Source organism: Mycotypha africana (genome assembly GCF_025528875.1).
Source record: "Mycotypha africana strain NRRL 2978 chromosome Unknown BDF20scaffold_5, whole genome shotgun sequence".
Classification (NCBI taxonomy): domain Eukaryota; kingdom Fungi; phylum Mucoromycota; class Mucoromycetes; order Mucorales; family Mycotyphaceae; genus Mycotypha; species Mycotypha africana.
Window position 1 is genome coordinate 1,844,028 of NW_026515729.1, and position 17,586 is coordinate 1,861,613.

Genomic DNA, 17,586 nt, shown 5'->3' on the forward strand with positions numbered 1-17,586 from the left:
TTGATTAGTGTAGAAGTTAAGATAAGATTTTTGAGACAAGCGAGATCTAATGTTTATTGTTCTGTCAAATTTGTGGGGTTTATATAGTCTTTTTGGAATAGAGGTCTGAATTAAATTGTTTTTCATTGGCTAGTTACGTAGGTAACAATGCAATGTATTATAGTTAGAAAGACCACAGTCTACAATCACAATCATCTAGACAACCGCGAAGAAAATGTCGAGAAATGTTTATTTAGAGGAAGATATTCGACGTAGGTCACATTAATATTGATTGTTCTGCATGCAATTTTTATTGCCAAAAAAGCAAAGTGGTTGACACAGAAGAGGGTATTGTGTGGTAGAATAACTCTAACATTCGGTAATATAATGACCAAAATATGTTACTTATAGATCGTTTGCGTCCTGCTCTTCATTGTCTTGTTGAAGAACGTTGCTTAAATGCCCGTCTTCTTCGAATGGTAGGCCGGATACACTCTGAATAGTGATAATACTGTTAGTGCCATGATCTTTATGTACGCGATAGTACGTATCTAGAATGGATGACTGTTTAAGACAATTGACAAATTCTTCATCATGTGTAATAATAATGAATTGGAAGTTGGCTTGTTTGCTTCTGTTTTCGATTATTCTATTTTAACGATTTCAACAACATGTTAGGAAGCATCGATCGAGCAACAATTCGAACATAATATACTTACTTTTTGAGGCTTTCTGCCAAAGCCTCAATATTCGCGCGGTCAAGATTGGTTGTGGGCTCATCCAAAGTAAAAATACCGCAATTGATACAAAAAGTCTCCGCTAAAGCAAGACGGATGATGATAGCAGCTAACACTTTCTGACCGGCACTACATCTACCTCTCATCACTAGTTCTTGACCTTCTTTTATCATTACAACCTAGATAAAAAAGTTTGATTTTAAGGATTAGTCAATACATAAAAATAGAAATGTATGTAGTGAGACAGACTCGACAATCTTTACTCTATAATTAAGTGAGCGAGAAGAACCAGTACCATCACTATCAGCACGGACTTCTATATAATCAATGTCTTTTGTGAACGTTATGAGGATCATGTAAGTGCCAAATGCAAACGATAAAACAATAAAATGACAGAACAAATTATTACCTCCTCCCTTATAAGTCTCAATCCACAGCTGTTTAATGATTCTATTGAGATCTTCCATTTTCAAAGCATGATACTTTGTAATGGCAGTCTGCAGTACTTTACTGTACTTTTCCAAATCAAGATTACCAAGCTCTTTGACTCTCGTTTCGATGAATAAGCGACCATATTGGCCGTCAACATCGGCATATTCATTTGAGAGTTCATTTTCGTAACGACGTATTTGCTCTCGTATTTGGCCAATTTCGCCGCGGATACTTCCCCTCTATCAACAGTCAGGAAAGGAAGTGTTTAAAACAAGCGACACTTTTCATATATCAAACATATAACACGTACATACCTTGTCTAACAATTCGGATTCCTTGTCGCGTGCTTTATTGAGATCAGTTTTTAAATCCCCAGAAGTATTTTCTGTCTGTCGTTGCCTCAAGTCGCTCAATTCTTGCTGGCAGACCTGAAGCCCTTCTTTCATTTCACGGTACTTGATTTGGTCTTGTAAGTCACGCTCTATACCTTTTCTTTCAGCTTCATCTTTTTCAAAGATAGCTACTTTTTCATCGATTGTATTAATGGCAGTAGTGAATTGCTTAATATTTTCTTCCAGTTCAGCTATTTCATTCTTCAAACGATTGACGTTTTCAGGACTGTTTATTCTTGCAGTTCTCAATAAGCTACTATTAACTTCAGTTAAGCGATCCAAAAAAAGACTTATGGCATTCGTTTCAGCAGAAGCCTTTTCTTCTACTTCACGCATTTCCTTTATAGCTGCTTCATATTTCTCCGTTGCCACTTCAAGTTGACGTTTTAAAGGTATTCTATCCCGATCAGCATTCTGTAGCACGTATTTGTAGAAAATGTGGAAAAATTTCAGGAACTCATTATGAATGTAGGAGGGAATATGTCAGAAGTTGCTACCTTGATTTCATTTTCATGATTGTTCTTCTGTTCCTCTAGTTCTTCTCTTTGTAATTGCAATCCAATTTTGAAATTCAATTTACTTTCAAGGTTCATTTTCTTGGCTCTGTAATCACTCAAAGAAAGCTCAATAGCTTGCTTGCGGCTGTTGTTAGCAGTCATATCTTGATTTATACGTTTGATTTCACGATGAATTGATTTGCTACAGAAAGCATATTAGTAAAAGGTAAAAAGTATCGAGGAACATCAAATTAAACAGCAAGTTTATTACGAATTGCACTTACCTCTCGTCACTCTTGTGCTCCAGTTCTTTCTGAACATCACCGATAGTGCGTCTTAGACCCGACACACGTAATTCACTTTCGAGGTCATTTATGTCTTCTGTAAGCACTTTAACTTCATTATATATACGATTGACGTTGCTTGCCACCAAAAGCAATTGGTCTGCTTTGATTTTAGAGTTATTAACCTCAACAAAATCAGCCGAAGACTAAGCAATTCGATAAGAGACAAGTCATCAGTAACCTATATATAAGAAAGGTACTATATGTCATTTGAATAATGGGCTTACAACATCAACTCTGTTGGCACAGGATTCTCGCTCATTCTTTAACTTATTCATATTATTCTCTATCGTTTCAAGGTCCTTTTTTAAAGTGTTCATTTTCACCCATGTATCTTGTGCGCTTTGGTATCTTTCTTTCCTTCTCTGGAGCTGATGCAATTGCTCTTGTAATGTTCTTTTCTGTCCAGGTATAAAAGATTGCATTGTTTCTAGCTGTGACATAAAATTTATAATTGATTGGTACCTATCTTAAAAGTTAAAGTTGGCTTAAATTTGACTTGCATGCCTACCTGTTGCTGGAAGGTATTGATTTCTTGTTCATCATTGAATTCTCTTGTGCAGAGTGGACAGCATCCACTCTTCCGTTGAGTTTCAGCATAGCGTTTGTAGATCATCTCACATCCTTCCATTTGGTGAAGTTTTCTATTGAAAAAGAAACAGTATGAGCCTGATTTATGCCAGAGTTGCAAAATGACCTGAAAAAGAATACTTTACTCATTCCATGTTGTTAACTTTTTCTCCATATTGAGAAGCTCTTGGGGTAAATCCTTATTTCCACAGATTTCCTTCACAGCAGCATGATACTCTTAAATGTAGTATGGAGAATAGTTAGATCAATCAAGTTCAAAGTCCACAGGTAAACGAAGAACTTACTGTCAAACTCTTTCTTCTGTATTTGATAATTTTGCTTAACCATGTTTAATTTAGCATCAGCGGCCGACAGTTCTCGATTAGCCTTATTCCTTATTTCGATATGAGTTGCTAGCTCCTTCCCTTTTTTACTTAACAAGCATGGTTGTGTTATTTTTGAATCCCCCATATATAGCTGAAATTCTTACTTTGATCTGACTCACTTGCTATAATCTCCGAGTTCTCCAAAAAGATTAGCAATGTCAGGTCTATGGCCCAACAACTGTGCAATTGCGTTAATGTTTGCATTGTATCTATAGTATAATTTTCTTGATAAGCAAACATTCTTTTATAGACAATAATGGACGTATTCACATACATTTGATTAACGGTCGTCTCTTTGGTTTCTTTATCCTTATGCTTCAAAGATAACCGAGCTTGAGCATCGCTTTGTTTACTTAGTCTTGCTAGTTCATCGTTTAGCTCAATGATCTCCTCATCCAATGCCTTTAATTCGCGCTCTTTTACTTTCAGTTGCTCTTGGTTTGTTTTGTCGGTGCTATCATTCATATTGCTAAGTTTCTTTTCCTACGAGTATAGCGTGATACATTATTAATAAAGAAGGGCATTCGAGTTAATAAACACCTCTTACATATTCAATAATCCTCTTTTCCAATGCTTCAATCTCGGGCTCAGATACTCGATATGTTGCGATTTTTTGCGTAATAGCTTCAATTCTGATTTGATCATCAGCCTAAAACAATTTATGTGAGCTCCCTTTTCCATTACTTTTTTTAACCCTTCGAAATAGTGTGATGATTACAATTTGTCTTTCTAGATGCTTTCTGTTTTCATCGATAGAGAGTTCTCTACTTTTCAACATTTGCACATCGTCAGAAAGATTATTTTGCCTTGCCACTGCTTCTTCCTTTAATTTACTGTTCTTTCTATTCAAGTCGATCATGAATTCCTTTAATTCAGCCGCCGCCGCAGATCCATCTTCTTCTGATAACTCCAAGTTATTTTTCTCGTTAATCCTTCGAATCAATTCGGTTCTAGATGCTATCTGTCTCTCATATTCTTCCTGTGCTGCTTCCAAGCGACCCATTTCTGTATGCTTCTGCGAGAGACCATCTTGCAATTTCTTTAACTTTCTTTCACATTCTTGCTTTTGCTTTGCCATATCAGTTTTCGCCATTTGATTTTGATTTTCTTTTAACTGATGATCCTCCAGCAACTTTTTCAAGGCTTCTGTCGATTTATCGCTAGGAACAATATGTGACTCGATCGAACGCATTGTACTTTCAAAGAAATCCTTTTTATGAATCAGAGTTTGAATCTGTTCTTCTATGTTTGCGATATCACGCAACATTGAATTGAGCCGAACGGTTTCCTCACTCACTCGCTCGATCTCATTTTCAATCGCTTGTAGTTTTTCTTGTTTGCCGTTCAATTGTTGATTCAATTGGGTCAAGTCGTTGCGGATACGTTTGGCTTTAGCGGCCTTTTCCTTAAGGGAATCCAATTGTACATTAGCAATTTTGGTTTCTTGTGTTATCTCTTTTCGAAGACTTTTGATCTCTTCCAAAGCAACAACGTAGCGTTTAGAGGCAAAAATATCATCAAACTTTTTTTTGAGGATGCTGGATTCTGATAAAGGCCAGTTACTATCTTCTTGATGACAGAAAATCACATTGTCCAATATTGCTTTAGTAACGCCCAGGTGAAGAGGGAGCTCCAAGTCCATATCCGCACACCTACTTGTTATACTAAAAGCCTAGACTCAAAATAGGAGGAACTGGTGAGCAATGTTGATGTACTTTTGGATATTCCTTGTGATGTAGTTCACCTCTCCTGTAATCGGGTCATATCTTAAGAGAGCATTATCAATCGCCTTTTGAGAATAGGTTTTGCCTCTTTTTGTCACAGATAGTGACCTACTGCAGATCATTTTCTGACCGTTCACACTGTAAAACTTGAGTTTGATTTGTGCCTTGACCTCATCAGAACCTGCGAGCTATATTTTAATAATAGATCAGTCCGCCATGCATATATTCAGTATTACTTTCTTTTTTTTTGGGGGGGGGGTATTCAGTGAATCTCACTTTGGGATCATGGACAAATGCACCGCCTCTACTATTAGGTGGAAAGTCGCCTGTACAAGCATATCGTAAGCACTCAATAATGCTCTATGAAAATATGAAGGAAAAAGACGATTCAGAAAGTGATTTCTTTACTAGTCTGCTATCAGCACTGCATACGGTTTTGCCAGATCCATTAGGGCCGACGATCAACGTTAAAGGTGATTGAAATCTAATATAGCTTGGTTCGTCTGGGCTGAACGAACGTACACCCAGAATAGCCATACTCTCTATATGCGACATTGCACCTAATAATGCTTCAATTGAAGAGTCTCGATGAACTTGGAAGAAGCGTCAACATTTTTTTAATGATGTTCCTCTCTGCTAGAATAATTTCAAAGTCAAATTTATCACGCGTAGTTTTATTATTTCGTGTTGTTCCTTAACATTTTTTATGCAGCGCGCATGAAACTAAATGATTTGAAAAAAAAAACCAACAAAAACCGACATAAAAAAAAATGGTTAAGCAATGTTTTACATCATTTCTTCAGGGTCTTTGTTCATTGTTGTTATCATGAGGATTGATACAAAAAAAGGCTGATACTAGTCTCTTCTTACATTGATTGAAAGGTGCTAATGTTTTTCCTTGTCGATGCGACTGGAAAGAAAGGTATTGGTTGCAAGCTAACGTTGTCCGCCACCGCCACCGCCTCTACCTCCTCTTCCACGCCATTGTTGATTGGATCGATAATTATTGTATTGTCTTTGCTGTTGCTGCTGCTGTTGGTCTCCTTGCTGTTCTTGATTTTGTTGCTGTTGACGGATGGCTACTGCTTGTTGTTTATTGGGCTGTTGAACTTCGGCTTCATCCAAAGCATTTGGAGCTACATACAATGTCTTATCAATGACGGGTGGTATAGGTTGAATTTCCGTGCCTAATTCGCGTTCAATTTTGTACAAATTGAATCTATCTTCGTACGTGATAAGATTGATCGCTAAACCCAAATGTCCAAAACGGCCAGAACGACCGATACGATGTAAGTAAGTTTCAGCATTTTTGGGGAAATCAAAGTTGATCACGACATTGACGGCCTGGATATCGATACCACGAGTAAGTAGATCGGAACAGACGAGGTTACGGCAAACACCGTTTCGGAAATCATGGAAAACTCGATTACGATGACTTTGTAACATTTTAGCATGAGAATAGAAGCACGAATAACCGAGCTCTGTGATTTTTTTGGCTAATAATTCGACACGGTTGGTAGAATTACAAAAGATAATTGATTGATTGATTTGAAGCTAACAAAAAAACAAAGTTAAAAATTCCAGAGTGAGTCGAAATGTTCAGACATATAAACATAATTTACTCTGAATTTTACTTTTGAGAATAATGTATTTAAGCAATGGACTTTTTGTTTTTCTTCGACATAAGCATAGTATTGAGTAACACCTCGTAATGTTAATTCGTCCATCAAATTGATTTCGTAAGGCTTGACTAAAAACTTGTCTTTGAAATTCTTGACAATCATAGGAAAGGTGGCACTAAAAAGCATAATTTGTCTGTCTCTCGGGAAAAAGTTGATAAGTTGTTCAATAATAGGCGTAAATTCGGGCGATAAAAGTTTGTCGGCTTCATCCATAACAAAAGTAGTTGCTTCTCTGAAATCAGCAACTCCTTTCGAAGCTAAATCCAAAATACGGCCAGGTGTGCCGACAAGTACATGTACAGTTTCACTTAAACGCATAATATCATCTCTCAGAGTTGTACCACCAGTAGTGACCATAATCTGTAAGTTCAAATGTTTTCCGAGTGTTTTACATACTTGCGACGTTTGGAGGGCTAATTCACGGGTGGGAACGAGTAATAATGCTTGAATCTTTGCTTTCTTATTGTTGATCTTTTCAAGAGTAGGAATCACAAATGCTGCTGTTTTGCCTGTACCGTTTTTTGCTCTAGCAAGAATATCACGCCCTGCTAAAGCAATAGGTATGGCTTCTTCTTGAATAGGCGAGGGTCTTTCAAATCCGGCTTCAAAAATACCCATCAATAGTTCTCTTTTTAGAAAGTAATCCTCAAATTCATTTCCTTTTGTCGCTGTAACATCCTATAGATAGTTCGTTATGAAGAAACACGTTGTATGCACATGTTTGGAGTTAATACAGAAAGCTCCCTAAAGACATGATTTTTCATTCGTTATTATATGAAACTGAGTCTAACCTCTGTCTGTGGTCTTTGGTCTTTCGCAGGAAGATTCAAGTTCTTTTTCCAATTATCGTTTTCGTGGCTATTATTGTACTCTCAGTTTAGTAGTGTGCGATTGACAACGTACACTTTCTTGAATTACCTGACTGGGTTCATTGACAATAATTTATTTAATGAGATTTGCGCGTTGTAAAGAAAGTAGGTCCTCTCAAGTATTGAAATAAAAAAAAAAAGCTGAAGAAGATAGAAATAAACGGGTGGATAAAGCTAGAGGTTATTGATTCTGTTGGCCTGAATGGTTGTGAAAAAAAAAAGTATAAATGAAAAGGAAGAGAAATGTATGAAATGAAAATTTTCTTTAGAAGCTGGAATTTTTCACCAGTTGAATGAAGAATGAGAAATAAGGAACGGCACATTTTAATTCCGTTTTTATTATTTTTTCTTTTTTTTTTTTGCTGAGAAGCAAGAATCTTTTCAAGTAGAATTTGTTATATGAATAGCCTTGTCTATGACTTTTTGACAATGTAGCAAGGCGAAAGGTAAGAGGTATTTAACCGATAGACGGGTAAGTTTTCAGTCAAGGGTAACCTTACAAATCGCAACTGACACCCTGCGGCTCTTTTGCAAGCAAAAGCTGTCTTTGTAAGAACTTTTCATGATACCGGATCAGCTTTTCAGTAACTTTTATGTTTAATGGGTTCGTTTGCATTTTTGTTAGAGCAAAGCACATTTATTTATGTTAGAAAAGAAGCATATGCTTTGGGAGGCAAATGTTGTTGTATCCGCTTTATCCACACTCTTTATTTATTGAGAAGTCTGTCATAATCATTCAATGTCAATTGAGGGTTATACTGGCTTTGATGGCTATTACTGTAATGACTTGTAGTGGCGGTATTAGCGGCTATTATTGCTATTCAATCCTTCCATACGTCTCCATATATCATTTGTCACTGCATCCCTATGGTTGTTATCCCTGTCGTGTTTCACTAATTCACGCTCCCATTTTTCGTGATCAGAAGCTGTGTACGTTCGAATGTTGTGTTGTGGTGAATACATTGTCGCAGTATGATGAGGTTGTTGATAGTTGATCGAACCGTTTTCCAAATTGTTGTATACAAAAAGTGGGTAGTCACTATTCTTTCCAGTTCCACCACGGCTGTCATCTGCTGAAGGAGCTTCAGACGCTGCCATAGTTTCTGGAATATGACGTATCCATCGAGGATTGAATGTTCTTGTCTTCTTACGAATACGTCTCAAATAAAGGTAAATGCCTCCTACAACAAGTATCAAAAAGAATAGGCCAAAGCCAATGCCGAAACCTTTTGCTTTCTTAGAAGAGTCAGAAGACGGCGTAAATGGGTTCATTAGAACGCTGTAATCGTAATTAAAAGGGTAAAAAGTAACATCACTGCTGTTGAAATTGGCAGGTAGAGTAAATTGGCAGGAATCTTTAGCCTCAGTCGAGGTGCTTATATCAGTAAACTTGTCGACCCATTTCCATTGTTTCAAATCCAGAATATATATTCTCTCATTGTAGTTGGTAGCATCCGTTTTGCCCATAAAAATTACCATATAATTGTTGATATTAATGGTACTGTGAGCATAAAGTGGACCAGGAGCTTTACCGCTGACAGATTGCTTTCGCCAAGTTAAAGTGCATGTGTCTAGAATGTAGATGTCGTTCGGTGCAGGCTGAAATTCATTGGATTGAGTATAGATGTATCCTCCGAATAGCACAATTGATCTTCCATCCAAACCTATAATTAAAGTGGTTTAACATGATAAAGCGCCTTCCAAGCGGATAAATCATAATAGAATACTAACCTACAGCAGTGGAAAAGCTGCATTTGGCACAAATTTGAAATGATTAGAAAAAAAATTGCTAAAATAATTGCTATGGCATACATACGATTGTCTAACTTTAGGAATATCACCTAAGGTAGCAATGGCAGCTGCAGTGTTACTGGTGATATCGTATACTGTTTATGAAAAAAGTACCACAGGGTAAACGACTCTTCTATGTTCTAGCGTCAATTTTTTTTTTTTTTTTTTTTTTTTTTTTTTTTTTTTTTTGCATGATTACCCAAAACGCTTCGAAAATCTGCTTCAACTCTATCAGTTGTGGCATTCGCGTCATCTGTAACACCTCCTAGGATAAATAGTTGCTTGTTACTGAAATAGATTCGTAAACAATCAAGAAGTAGTCAATGAAGGTTAGAGGAGTAAGTATCTCTACTTGGGATTCAAAAATGAAGGGTCTATTACATCAGGTTGGCTGTATGTGCACTTCGACCAGGTCTAACAGCAAAAGGATAACGGGGAGACAATTTTTTCCATTCGCCTGTGTTGGTATTGAAGCTTGTGAAATCAGCAGACTGTGAAAAGTGTTTAAGTAATGTGAAGCCAAAGAACAATTCTTTTAGTTAATCTACTAGCAAAATTTTCACTTGAAAAACCAAACTCACTGCAGATGCGCCAACGGTCAAGGGTTGACCGCCATAGTAATAAGCAATATTGGTGCTTCTATCTAAATTAGCTGTCATCATATACCTCGGTTCAGGTCGTTCTGCAAGGGTTTGATAAACTTCATGATAAAAGAGGAGCAAAAGAATTAAGCGCTTTGATATTTGAATTGTTCGAATAAACACCAAAGTATTTACATTGCTCCCAACTGTTCGTTGCAGGAGTGTATTTCATTAAATTCTGCATTTCTAAGGACGTCCCACTTCCGCCCTGAACATACACTTGCTCATTAGTTGCTTGATAAGCAACACCTTTTTCAAATGGCTTTAAAATGCTGGTTGTATTCTGCTCAAATTGGAGCCATTCTGGATTATTTGAATCAATACCTCCCGTGATATTGAGGATTGGAACTGTCAAAGTTTCCTATAACAATTGTGGTGTTGATGGCAAAAGACTCATACGTCAATTGTATTATTGATAATAGGTCGTGGTTTCTTCAATTTCTTACATTAGATCCACCTATAATATATATGTAGTTACGTTGAGCAATAGCAGTCGCATATGCTCGATGATCGGAGGCTTGTTGACCCCAGACCAGAGCGATAAATAAAAAATAGAAGAAAATAATAAAGGAAGGAATCGGAGATATTTGTCTACGTAAAAGAGACATTTGCTAAACGAGTGTAAAATAGTTAGATTTGTTGAAGAAAAAGCTTTGGAAAGTAAAAGAGAATAAAACTGTTGTAAGTAATCTTTTCATTCTGTTCAAGGGATACAATTGTTGTACAGTAATTCCATATCCTTCGTACACAGACATTGTATCTCTGGGAAATTAAAAATCAGGAAACGCAGCAAATCTCGATTTTAGGATGAAAACTGTGCTTCGTTCTCAAAGAAGTCTTTAAGAATCAATTGATTATTGGTCAATGTAACGGTCATTATAGAGCTTATGTTCATCCAATGTTCAATGGCTTGTCCTTCTGCTCAAGCGACCAAACTTATTGTTCTAAAGTATGTATCTCCAAATAATGTGCAATGCCTATTAATCGCGCTGTTTAGTCAGTATATCGCCAGAGGTAATTTTGCCCTTTGAAGAATTACGAATCATCGCTTCAATATTATTCCATAGCTATAATCTGCATTTTCGGCGTTTCTTTGCTGGTTTTAAAGCGATCATTTCGTACATACTTTTCGCTTCTTGAGCCAATTTGAGCGGTTGAATCTACTTAAATTAATTGCTTCGTCGATGACTTTTAAAGTTTTGCAAACTCAAAGTTAATTTTTATTGGGTAATGTCTTGAAATTCGGCAAAGGTACCTTTTTCATCCTCTAGGCTTAAACCCTTCTAGTAATGACGCTTTACCAACTAGTTCATATTTTTCTATTTGGGCTTTTGAACTAATCCAAAGATCCTTGATGTGCTTGGTAAGAATCACTGTAAAACATATTATCGCAAGTTGGTTCGAAAATTGGTTGTGTCTTCGAATAATTAAATTTGCACTTTGAAGTCGCGAAGGACACTGCTTGTAATTGGTGAAATTGTCAGCAAGCAATAACACAATATTTCCAGCCGAATAATGCAATTTACCTAAAAAGGAATGAAACATACTCAATAATGGTTCGTGGCGAAATGTAACCTGAATTAAGCACCTTTCTTTTTCTTTTTTGTACTTTTTTTAAGCTTGACCTTGGGCCTTTTCCGGAGGAACAAGAATATACTTTTACTTCCTTTGAATACAAAATTTACAAAGCCAACATGCCTGAACTAGAAGTAGTTTATGCAATACGAAACTTTACAGCCGAAAATGCAGACGAAATATCGATCAATGTAGGAGAGCAGGTTATTGTTTTAGAAAAAGACGATGGGTACAACGATGGTTGGTGGCAGGTAAACTATCAGTTTTCTATTTGAGGAATTATGAGTCTTTCACGCATCTCTCTTTGTTAACCTAAATCTATATTAACAAGGGCTGTAATATAAGGGGCGAAATAGGGCTATTTCCTGTTACTTACACATCAAGGCAGATATCAACCGCTACACCTTCCTCGCCACCTTTTACAACATCAGCAACCCTGGAAAACAAAATCGATTCATTGGAGAGCACTATTACAAAAATGAAAGAGAATTCACTCAGGAATCAAAAGAACTCTATATCTTCGTTTACTTCTATCACATCGAAGAATATGCAAGCAGCTGTTAATCAATCTCTGGACAGCCCGAACTTGAACTCTCAACCTGTAGAAGAGTGGACATCTGAACAAGTTGCTGCCTGGCTACAAAGCTTGGGATTTGAAGCAGAAATAGCTGATAATTTCAAGGGTAAGTAGTGTAGAAACGTTGAGGGAATACAATGAAGTGATACTACTGGATATAAGCAACGTCAAGGAGCACTTTTTGAGCTAAACCACCTGTTAATTTCTGCGTTTAATTGCTCTAAAACAGATCAGGAAATCACCGGTGATATTTTATTGGAATTAACATTGGACTCCTTGAAAGAGCTACAAATTACAACATTTGGCAAAAGATTCAAAATTCACAACGCTATTAATGCTTTAAGGCAAGAAACCAAGAAGCAGCAAATAATGGTAAGCTTCTTATAATAAATAAAAAGTAAACGAAGAAAATGTTTATACTAACTGTTTACACAAAGCAAAACTACAACAATGCAAAATTTGATTCAAGAACCAGCTCAGTTTACTCAGACTCAAACAAACGTAACAGCAACGGATTATTAAGCTCAGTTTACAATTCATTCAAGCAGCCGCAGTTTTATATGGAGGATGATGTGGTTTCTGATTATAATATGGTTCTCAGAAATTCTCAGTTAGCTAGCCCAAACACATCATTACAACAGCAACATATCTCTGGGATATCTATTTCTAGACCTCCTTCAGAAATGGAAAGATCTAACCATAGATTATCTTCTCTAGTTGATCATAATGCCATTAATGCAACTCCATTGGAACGTCATAGACTTACACAACAACAACAGCAGCAGCAACAACAACAGCAGTACAAATTACAATTATTGGAAAAGACTGTCTCTCAAACAAATTCTTTGAATGATGCCTCCTCAGACTACTCTCGCAGTACAGTTTTAAGTAATCAAGATGTAAGTGTGAAACGAAATAGTCCGCTGAGCATAGTTTTGCCCGTTTTCGATCATTATATTCATATCGCTTTCCCCTTAAAAGACAGAAAACAGGTTATCATCGATACCCAGCAGATACAGTTTTATGAGAAACAACAAATTGCATTCAATTTTACCGAGTTCGAATAGTTCGAGCAGTCGACGTTCAGAAGACTTTAGTGGCGGTATCTCAGAATCATCATTAACGGCACCTGACATGGAAGGCTGGCTTTATAAACAAGGCGATAAGTACAAAACATGGAATAAGAGATGGTTTGTGCTTAAAGGAAGTAATCTGTTTTATTTCAAGAGCCCGAAGGTAGAAGGAAAAGGAAAGCATTGATTGTAAGCCATTGAGTTTTCATTACTTACATTATTCATATAGGCGATTAGAGTCAAGGGCATTATCAATTTGAAAGGGTATCGAATCAACGTCGACGAATCAATTCAACCTGGTAAATACTGCTTCATGGCTCATCATGATAGAGAGCGAACATTTTATTTCTACACGGACTACGAAAAGTCTATGAAAGACTGGTTAAAAGCATTGATGAAAGCCACTATTATCCGCGATTTTGCAAGTAAGTATTGCTTCATTCAACGTTTTGCATAGCCAGATTTTAAGGAAGCTGACAAATGTTACCCGGTATCTCATAGCTCCTGTCATGTCTTCCAACACCATTCCAACGATCTCATTAGAAATGGCACGAAAAATGCGCCCTCGACCACCCTCAACCATTTTCTCAACTCAAAAAGAATTGTCACCTTCGTTCCGAAGCATAAATCAGCATTTCTCAGTAATGTCTTTAGATGAGAGACCAGAGCCGTTCATTAATGTATCGAATCCACAACAAGATGGCTCCCGTGGACCGTCGTCTATAAATATGCGCCAGCCATTGGAACAAGAGCACTATCATAGAAAGCCAAACAATATTGCTGATAGTATGTCTGACTATTCAATCGATCAACGTAATCGGATGAATGATTCAGGATTCAATAGTACAGGAGGTGGCGGTAATAAATGGTTGACACGAACTGGTACTGGAAGTAGTGGATCGACCACTCACCATAGCATGTCTATTGCCTCCGTCATCCACCAGCAAAATACGCCATCAACCAACTTTAATAATGACTACAACAACTCAAATTACCAACCTCACGAGGATGACGAGGATCTAATTGATCCCGACCAAAAAAGTGTGGCAGGATCAACTAGATTGCCTAATGGTTTTAATAGTGGTCAAAAACAAGAGGAATATATTGAGTGGATCAATGCAAATGTTACAAACGGAATTCGATCGTTGTCAGAGCTTAACACAGGAGATGTTCTTTTAGAATTTCTGGGACGACTCAGTGGTAAGGAGATACCAACACCAGTCACATTACCTTCGCAAACAGTTGCAACACAAAAAATGGATCGTGTCATTTCCGTATTTAAATTTCTCAACCATGAGGGCATTCAGCTGGACGGCATATGTTCCATAAGAGGTAAGAATAACCGATCAAATGTAAATCAATGAGTGACAGCAACTAACAGCAATTAACAATAGACATCTTGGACGGAAATGAGTTAAAAATCTTACGCCTTCTTACAGTCATCGAGAAGTGGTCTGGAACCGCTTCGAATGATGATATGAGCCTCAGCAAAAGGAGAGTCAGCAATGGGACACTTGACGACGCAGCACAAGCCAATAAATTGTCGCAGCTGGCTACCATTGGTGTTCAACAGCATGCTATCACCTTACGATAGCTTAGTTCATTACACTCTCTTGGAGCTAGCAATAGGTGAACTTGTTTGTTGTAGAGCTTATATACACATATATGATATCCGAGCTCATATGTTATCCCTCTTCGCCATGTAAACTATTCTGAAATTGTCCCATTGGGAATGCTATTGTAAATGACTATCCCTTATTTTCTATTAGTATGCTTTTATTGTAATTCTTATTATCATTTTTATTATACTCTCCTCTTTTTTATATATTTATATGTATACATTTATATTCAAGAAGATGCCTGTCACCAAGACCCGCTTCATCCATAGCTTTCTATAAATTAGACTCCCTGTTACTACTCACTTGCGAATACCAAAAAAATTAAATGAAATAATAAAAGCCTTGCTTTCTGGACAAAGCCATATTCTAGCTTTTAATCTTGAAGCTTTGTAAATCAGAAGAAATAAGTAGAACTTTGCATTCTGTCAAAAAAAAAAAAAAAAAAAAAAACCAGCCCACGAAAGATTGAGGAGCAGGTACACTTATGTTTATAAGTAGGTAAACAGCTTTTTTGACGATCCTAATTTTCAAGTAATATGAAATGCGTCGCACCTATTCATACGCAAGGAGACATACCAAAGTACATTAAACTTTTGAGGCATAAGTGTGTTTATCTGCTGGTTATTCTCATGCTGAAGCTCATCTAATGGAACAATTCTGAGCAACGGCAACGGATAGAGTTATGCGCCATTGATTTTTGCAGGAGAATACCTTACCGAACAGTATCAATGGTAGCCTGTAACAATGGAAGAAAAACCTCCTCAAATGTTATAACGCGAATTCTTTCAAGTCCCAAAACGGAAGCCCAAGTAATGGCCACTATGGTTGCGATTGCTTGAGTAAGTCACTTGATCGATGTGATTGTACCTAAAAATGAAATATCAGTATAAAAGACTGCTTTTAAAATTAAAAAGCCGGCCATTAAAAATTAAAATTGATTCTGCGCTTTGTCCATTCATTTTAGGTACACAACAGAAGTCCCCAGCGCAAAGTGTTACTTTCATAGCAAACCACAGAAAGATGAGCATAACAACGAACAACTATAAGGTAACATGATCGTTGCTCAACTCTACTATTGCTTTTCTATTCTTCGTGTTGTCAGAAACCATTTTACCATTCGCTTCCCATTTCTCTCTACGTCCTTTTTCGTCACTGTTTTCAATTTTTTTCCGGGTTTGCGAAAAGAAGAACGAGCAAGATCAAGATTATATGTTAGATGATGAGTTCGACTCTACGTCATCTCAGTTTGAACAAAATGATCATGTCATTTCAATGGACAACCCTATATCAGAAGACAATATAGGTTACAAAATGTTGCAGAAAATGGGATGGAAAGCAGGGAAAGGGCTTGGTTGCCAAGAGCAAGGTAATCAAAAACTACCTCATTGAAAGGATGGAAATGATGTTTGACATGTTGGCCTTTTGGATGGATTCTTATATTTGCTATGCTTTTAGGCAGAATTGATCCTATTCGAATCAACTTTAAGGATAATTCACTAGGTATCGGTAAAGAAGAAGAATATGTTGCTACTCTTGAAACCACCGCATCCAAAAGAAAAGCATTGGACAGTGAGAAGCAAATGGAAGAAACAGAAATTCAGCGTATTGAGCGGGAACGTAAAGCTGAAAAGATACAGGCTATTGCAGAAGAACTAAAACAAGTCAAAAGAGCTTTTTATTGTGAATTATGTGATAAGCAATACAAGAAAATCAGTGAGTTTGAGCAGCATCTTCAAAGCTACGATCATCATCATAAAAAGGTATGCAATTTGTGATATATAATGTGAAATAGACTGCGTGTTCGATTCAAACAATGGAGGAATAATTTGGCATATCGATTCAGAGATTTAAAGAGATGAAGGAAAGCTCAAGGAATTCGAGTCTAGCACAGTCTGAGCGAGAGAAACGACAAGCAAGGGAAAAGAAGCGCGAAGAAAAAGAGTTAAAGCGGCTACAAGCTGCTATACAGTCAAGGATGGGCAAACAGACTCATGTTACTGAAAACAGTGAGAAAACACCTTCAACATCAATACCAAGTACTTTAGGAAGTACGAATATTAATAATAGTGGAGGAGGAGGAGGAGGAGGCTGGTCTCCAGTGCCAACAACGTCGAATACAGACAGCGGTACGAGCGTCGGTACTGGTGGTGATGCTAGTGTAAGGGTTAATCAACAACCTTTATCAAGTGGGTCAAATGTTTCCAACTTATCGAGCAGTACAACTGTTAATAAAGGAGGGTGGTCCACAGTATCCAACATATCTGGAAATAGCAGTTCAACGAGCAATGAACCAATACCATCTTCATCCGCCGCAGGTACTCCTAATGTTACTGTGAAGGATACTTCTAATGCTCCCTCCTCGTCCAGTAAAAGCACAAATACAACTTTGAAGCCGAACAAGTTATCTTTTGGATTGAAAAAGAATACTAGTTTCCAGTTCGGTTTAAAAAAGAAATAAATAAAAGTTAGAAAGCATGTCCAATATGTGTGCGTGTGTATAGTGAAGAAAAAAAAAAAAAGCCATAAAAGGTAATTGCGCCCCTGGCGTTTTTTGATCTATTGAAACAGTTTTCCAATTTTAAGTGGTCGACTAGTTTTATTGGCACAACCCCAGGTATCGTGCATTAGCAAAAGCTACCCCACTTTTTTTCTTTCACTTCTTCTTTCAGAAACTTTTCATACCAGTCTCTTCTTCTTT

The 17,586-nt window shown here is 37.1% G+C and overlaps 5 protein-coding genes across 5 annotated transcripts; 2 read left to right on the forward strand and 3 right to left on the reverse strand.

Annotated features, from left to right (window-relative positions):
* Positions 1–38: 38 nt before the first annotated feature.
* BDF20DRAFT_871267 (AAA domain-containing protein) lies at positions 39–5,727 on the reverse strand. The gene is made up of 18 exons (XM_053081095.1): positions 5,494–5,727; positions 5,338–5,421; positions 5,082–5,249; positions 4,056–5,009; positions 3,885–3,986; positions 3,612–3,820; positions 3,457–3,546; positions 3,257–3,384; positions 3,098–3,188; positions 2,893–3,025; positions 2,609–2,815; positions 2,322–2,527; positions 2,038–2,239; positions 1,463–1,954; positions 1,126–1,387; positions 980–1,047; positions 699–895; positions 39–628 (listed from the first exon to the last, which is right to left on the reverse strand). The coding sequence occupies exons 1-18, from the start codon at positions 5,614–5,616 to the stop codon at positions 385–387; spliced, it is 3,960 nt and encodes a 1,319-aa protein (XP_052936669.1). The 5' UTR covers positions 5,617–5,727; the 3' UTR covers positions 39–384.
* Positions 5,715–7,898, reverse strand: BDF20DRAFT_871289 (ATP-dependent RNA helicase DHH1). Its single transcript, XM_053081096.1, has 4 exons — positions 7,662–7,898; positions 7,535–7,601; positions 6,696–7,421; positions 5,715–6,615 (listed from the first exon to the last, which is right to left on the reverse strand). Exons 1-4 carry the CDS (start codon positions 7,673–7,675, stop codon positions 5,998–6,000), a joined length of 1,425 nt encoding a protein of 474 aa, XP_052936670.1. The 5' UTR covers positions 7,676–7,898; the 3' UTR covers positions 5,715–5,997.
* A 185-nt stretch (positions 7,899–8,083) lies between these two features.
* BDF20DRAFT_871291 (uncharacterized protein) lies at positions 8,084–10,683 on the reverse strand. The gene is made up of 8 exons (XM_053081097.1): positions 10,491–10,683; positions 10,180–10,405; positions 9,985–10,103; positions 9,785–9,894; positions 9,603–9,691; positions 9,429–9,498; positions 9,344–9,360; positions 8,084–9,276 (listed from the first exon to the last, which is right to left on the reverse strand). The coding sequence occupies exons 1-8, from the start codon at positions 10,650–10,652 to the stop codon at positions 8,414–8,416; spliced, it is 1,656 nt and encodes a 551-aa protein (XP_052936671.1). The 5' UTR covers positions 10,653–10,683; the 3' UTR covers positions 8,084–8,413.
* An 894-nt stretch (positions 10,684–11,577) lies between these two features.
* On the forward strand, positions 11,578–15,248 carry BDF20DRAFT_1000963 (uncharacterized protein). The gene is made up of 8 exons (XM_053074605.1): positions 11,578–11,870; positions 11,951–12,302; positions 12,426–12,568; positions 12,634–13,095; positions 13,178–13,432; positions 13,499–13,694; positions 13,771–14,601; positions 14,664–15,248. Exons 1-8 carry the CDS (start codon positions 11,739–11,741, stop codon positions 14,861–14,863), a joined length of 2,571 nt encoding a protein of 856 aa, XP_052936672.1. The 5' UTR covers positions 11,578–11,738; the 3' UTR covers positions 14,864–15,248.
* Positions 15,249–15,847: 599 nt separating this feature from the next.
* BDF20DRAFT_871300 (G-patch domain-containing protein) lies at positions 15,848–17,394 on the forward strand. Its single transcript, XM_053081098.1, has 3 exons — positions 15,848–16,254; positions 16,344–16,648; positions 16,732–17,394. The coding sequence occupies exons 1-3, from the start codon at positions 16,098–16,100 to the stop codon at positions 17,344–17,346; spliced, it is 1,077 nt and encodes a 358-aa protein (XP_052936673.1). The 5' UTR covers positions 15,848–16,097; the 3' UTR covers positions 17,347–17,394.
* The last annotated feature ends 192 nt before the right edge of the window (positions 17,395–17,586 follow it).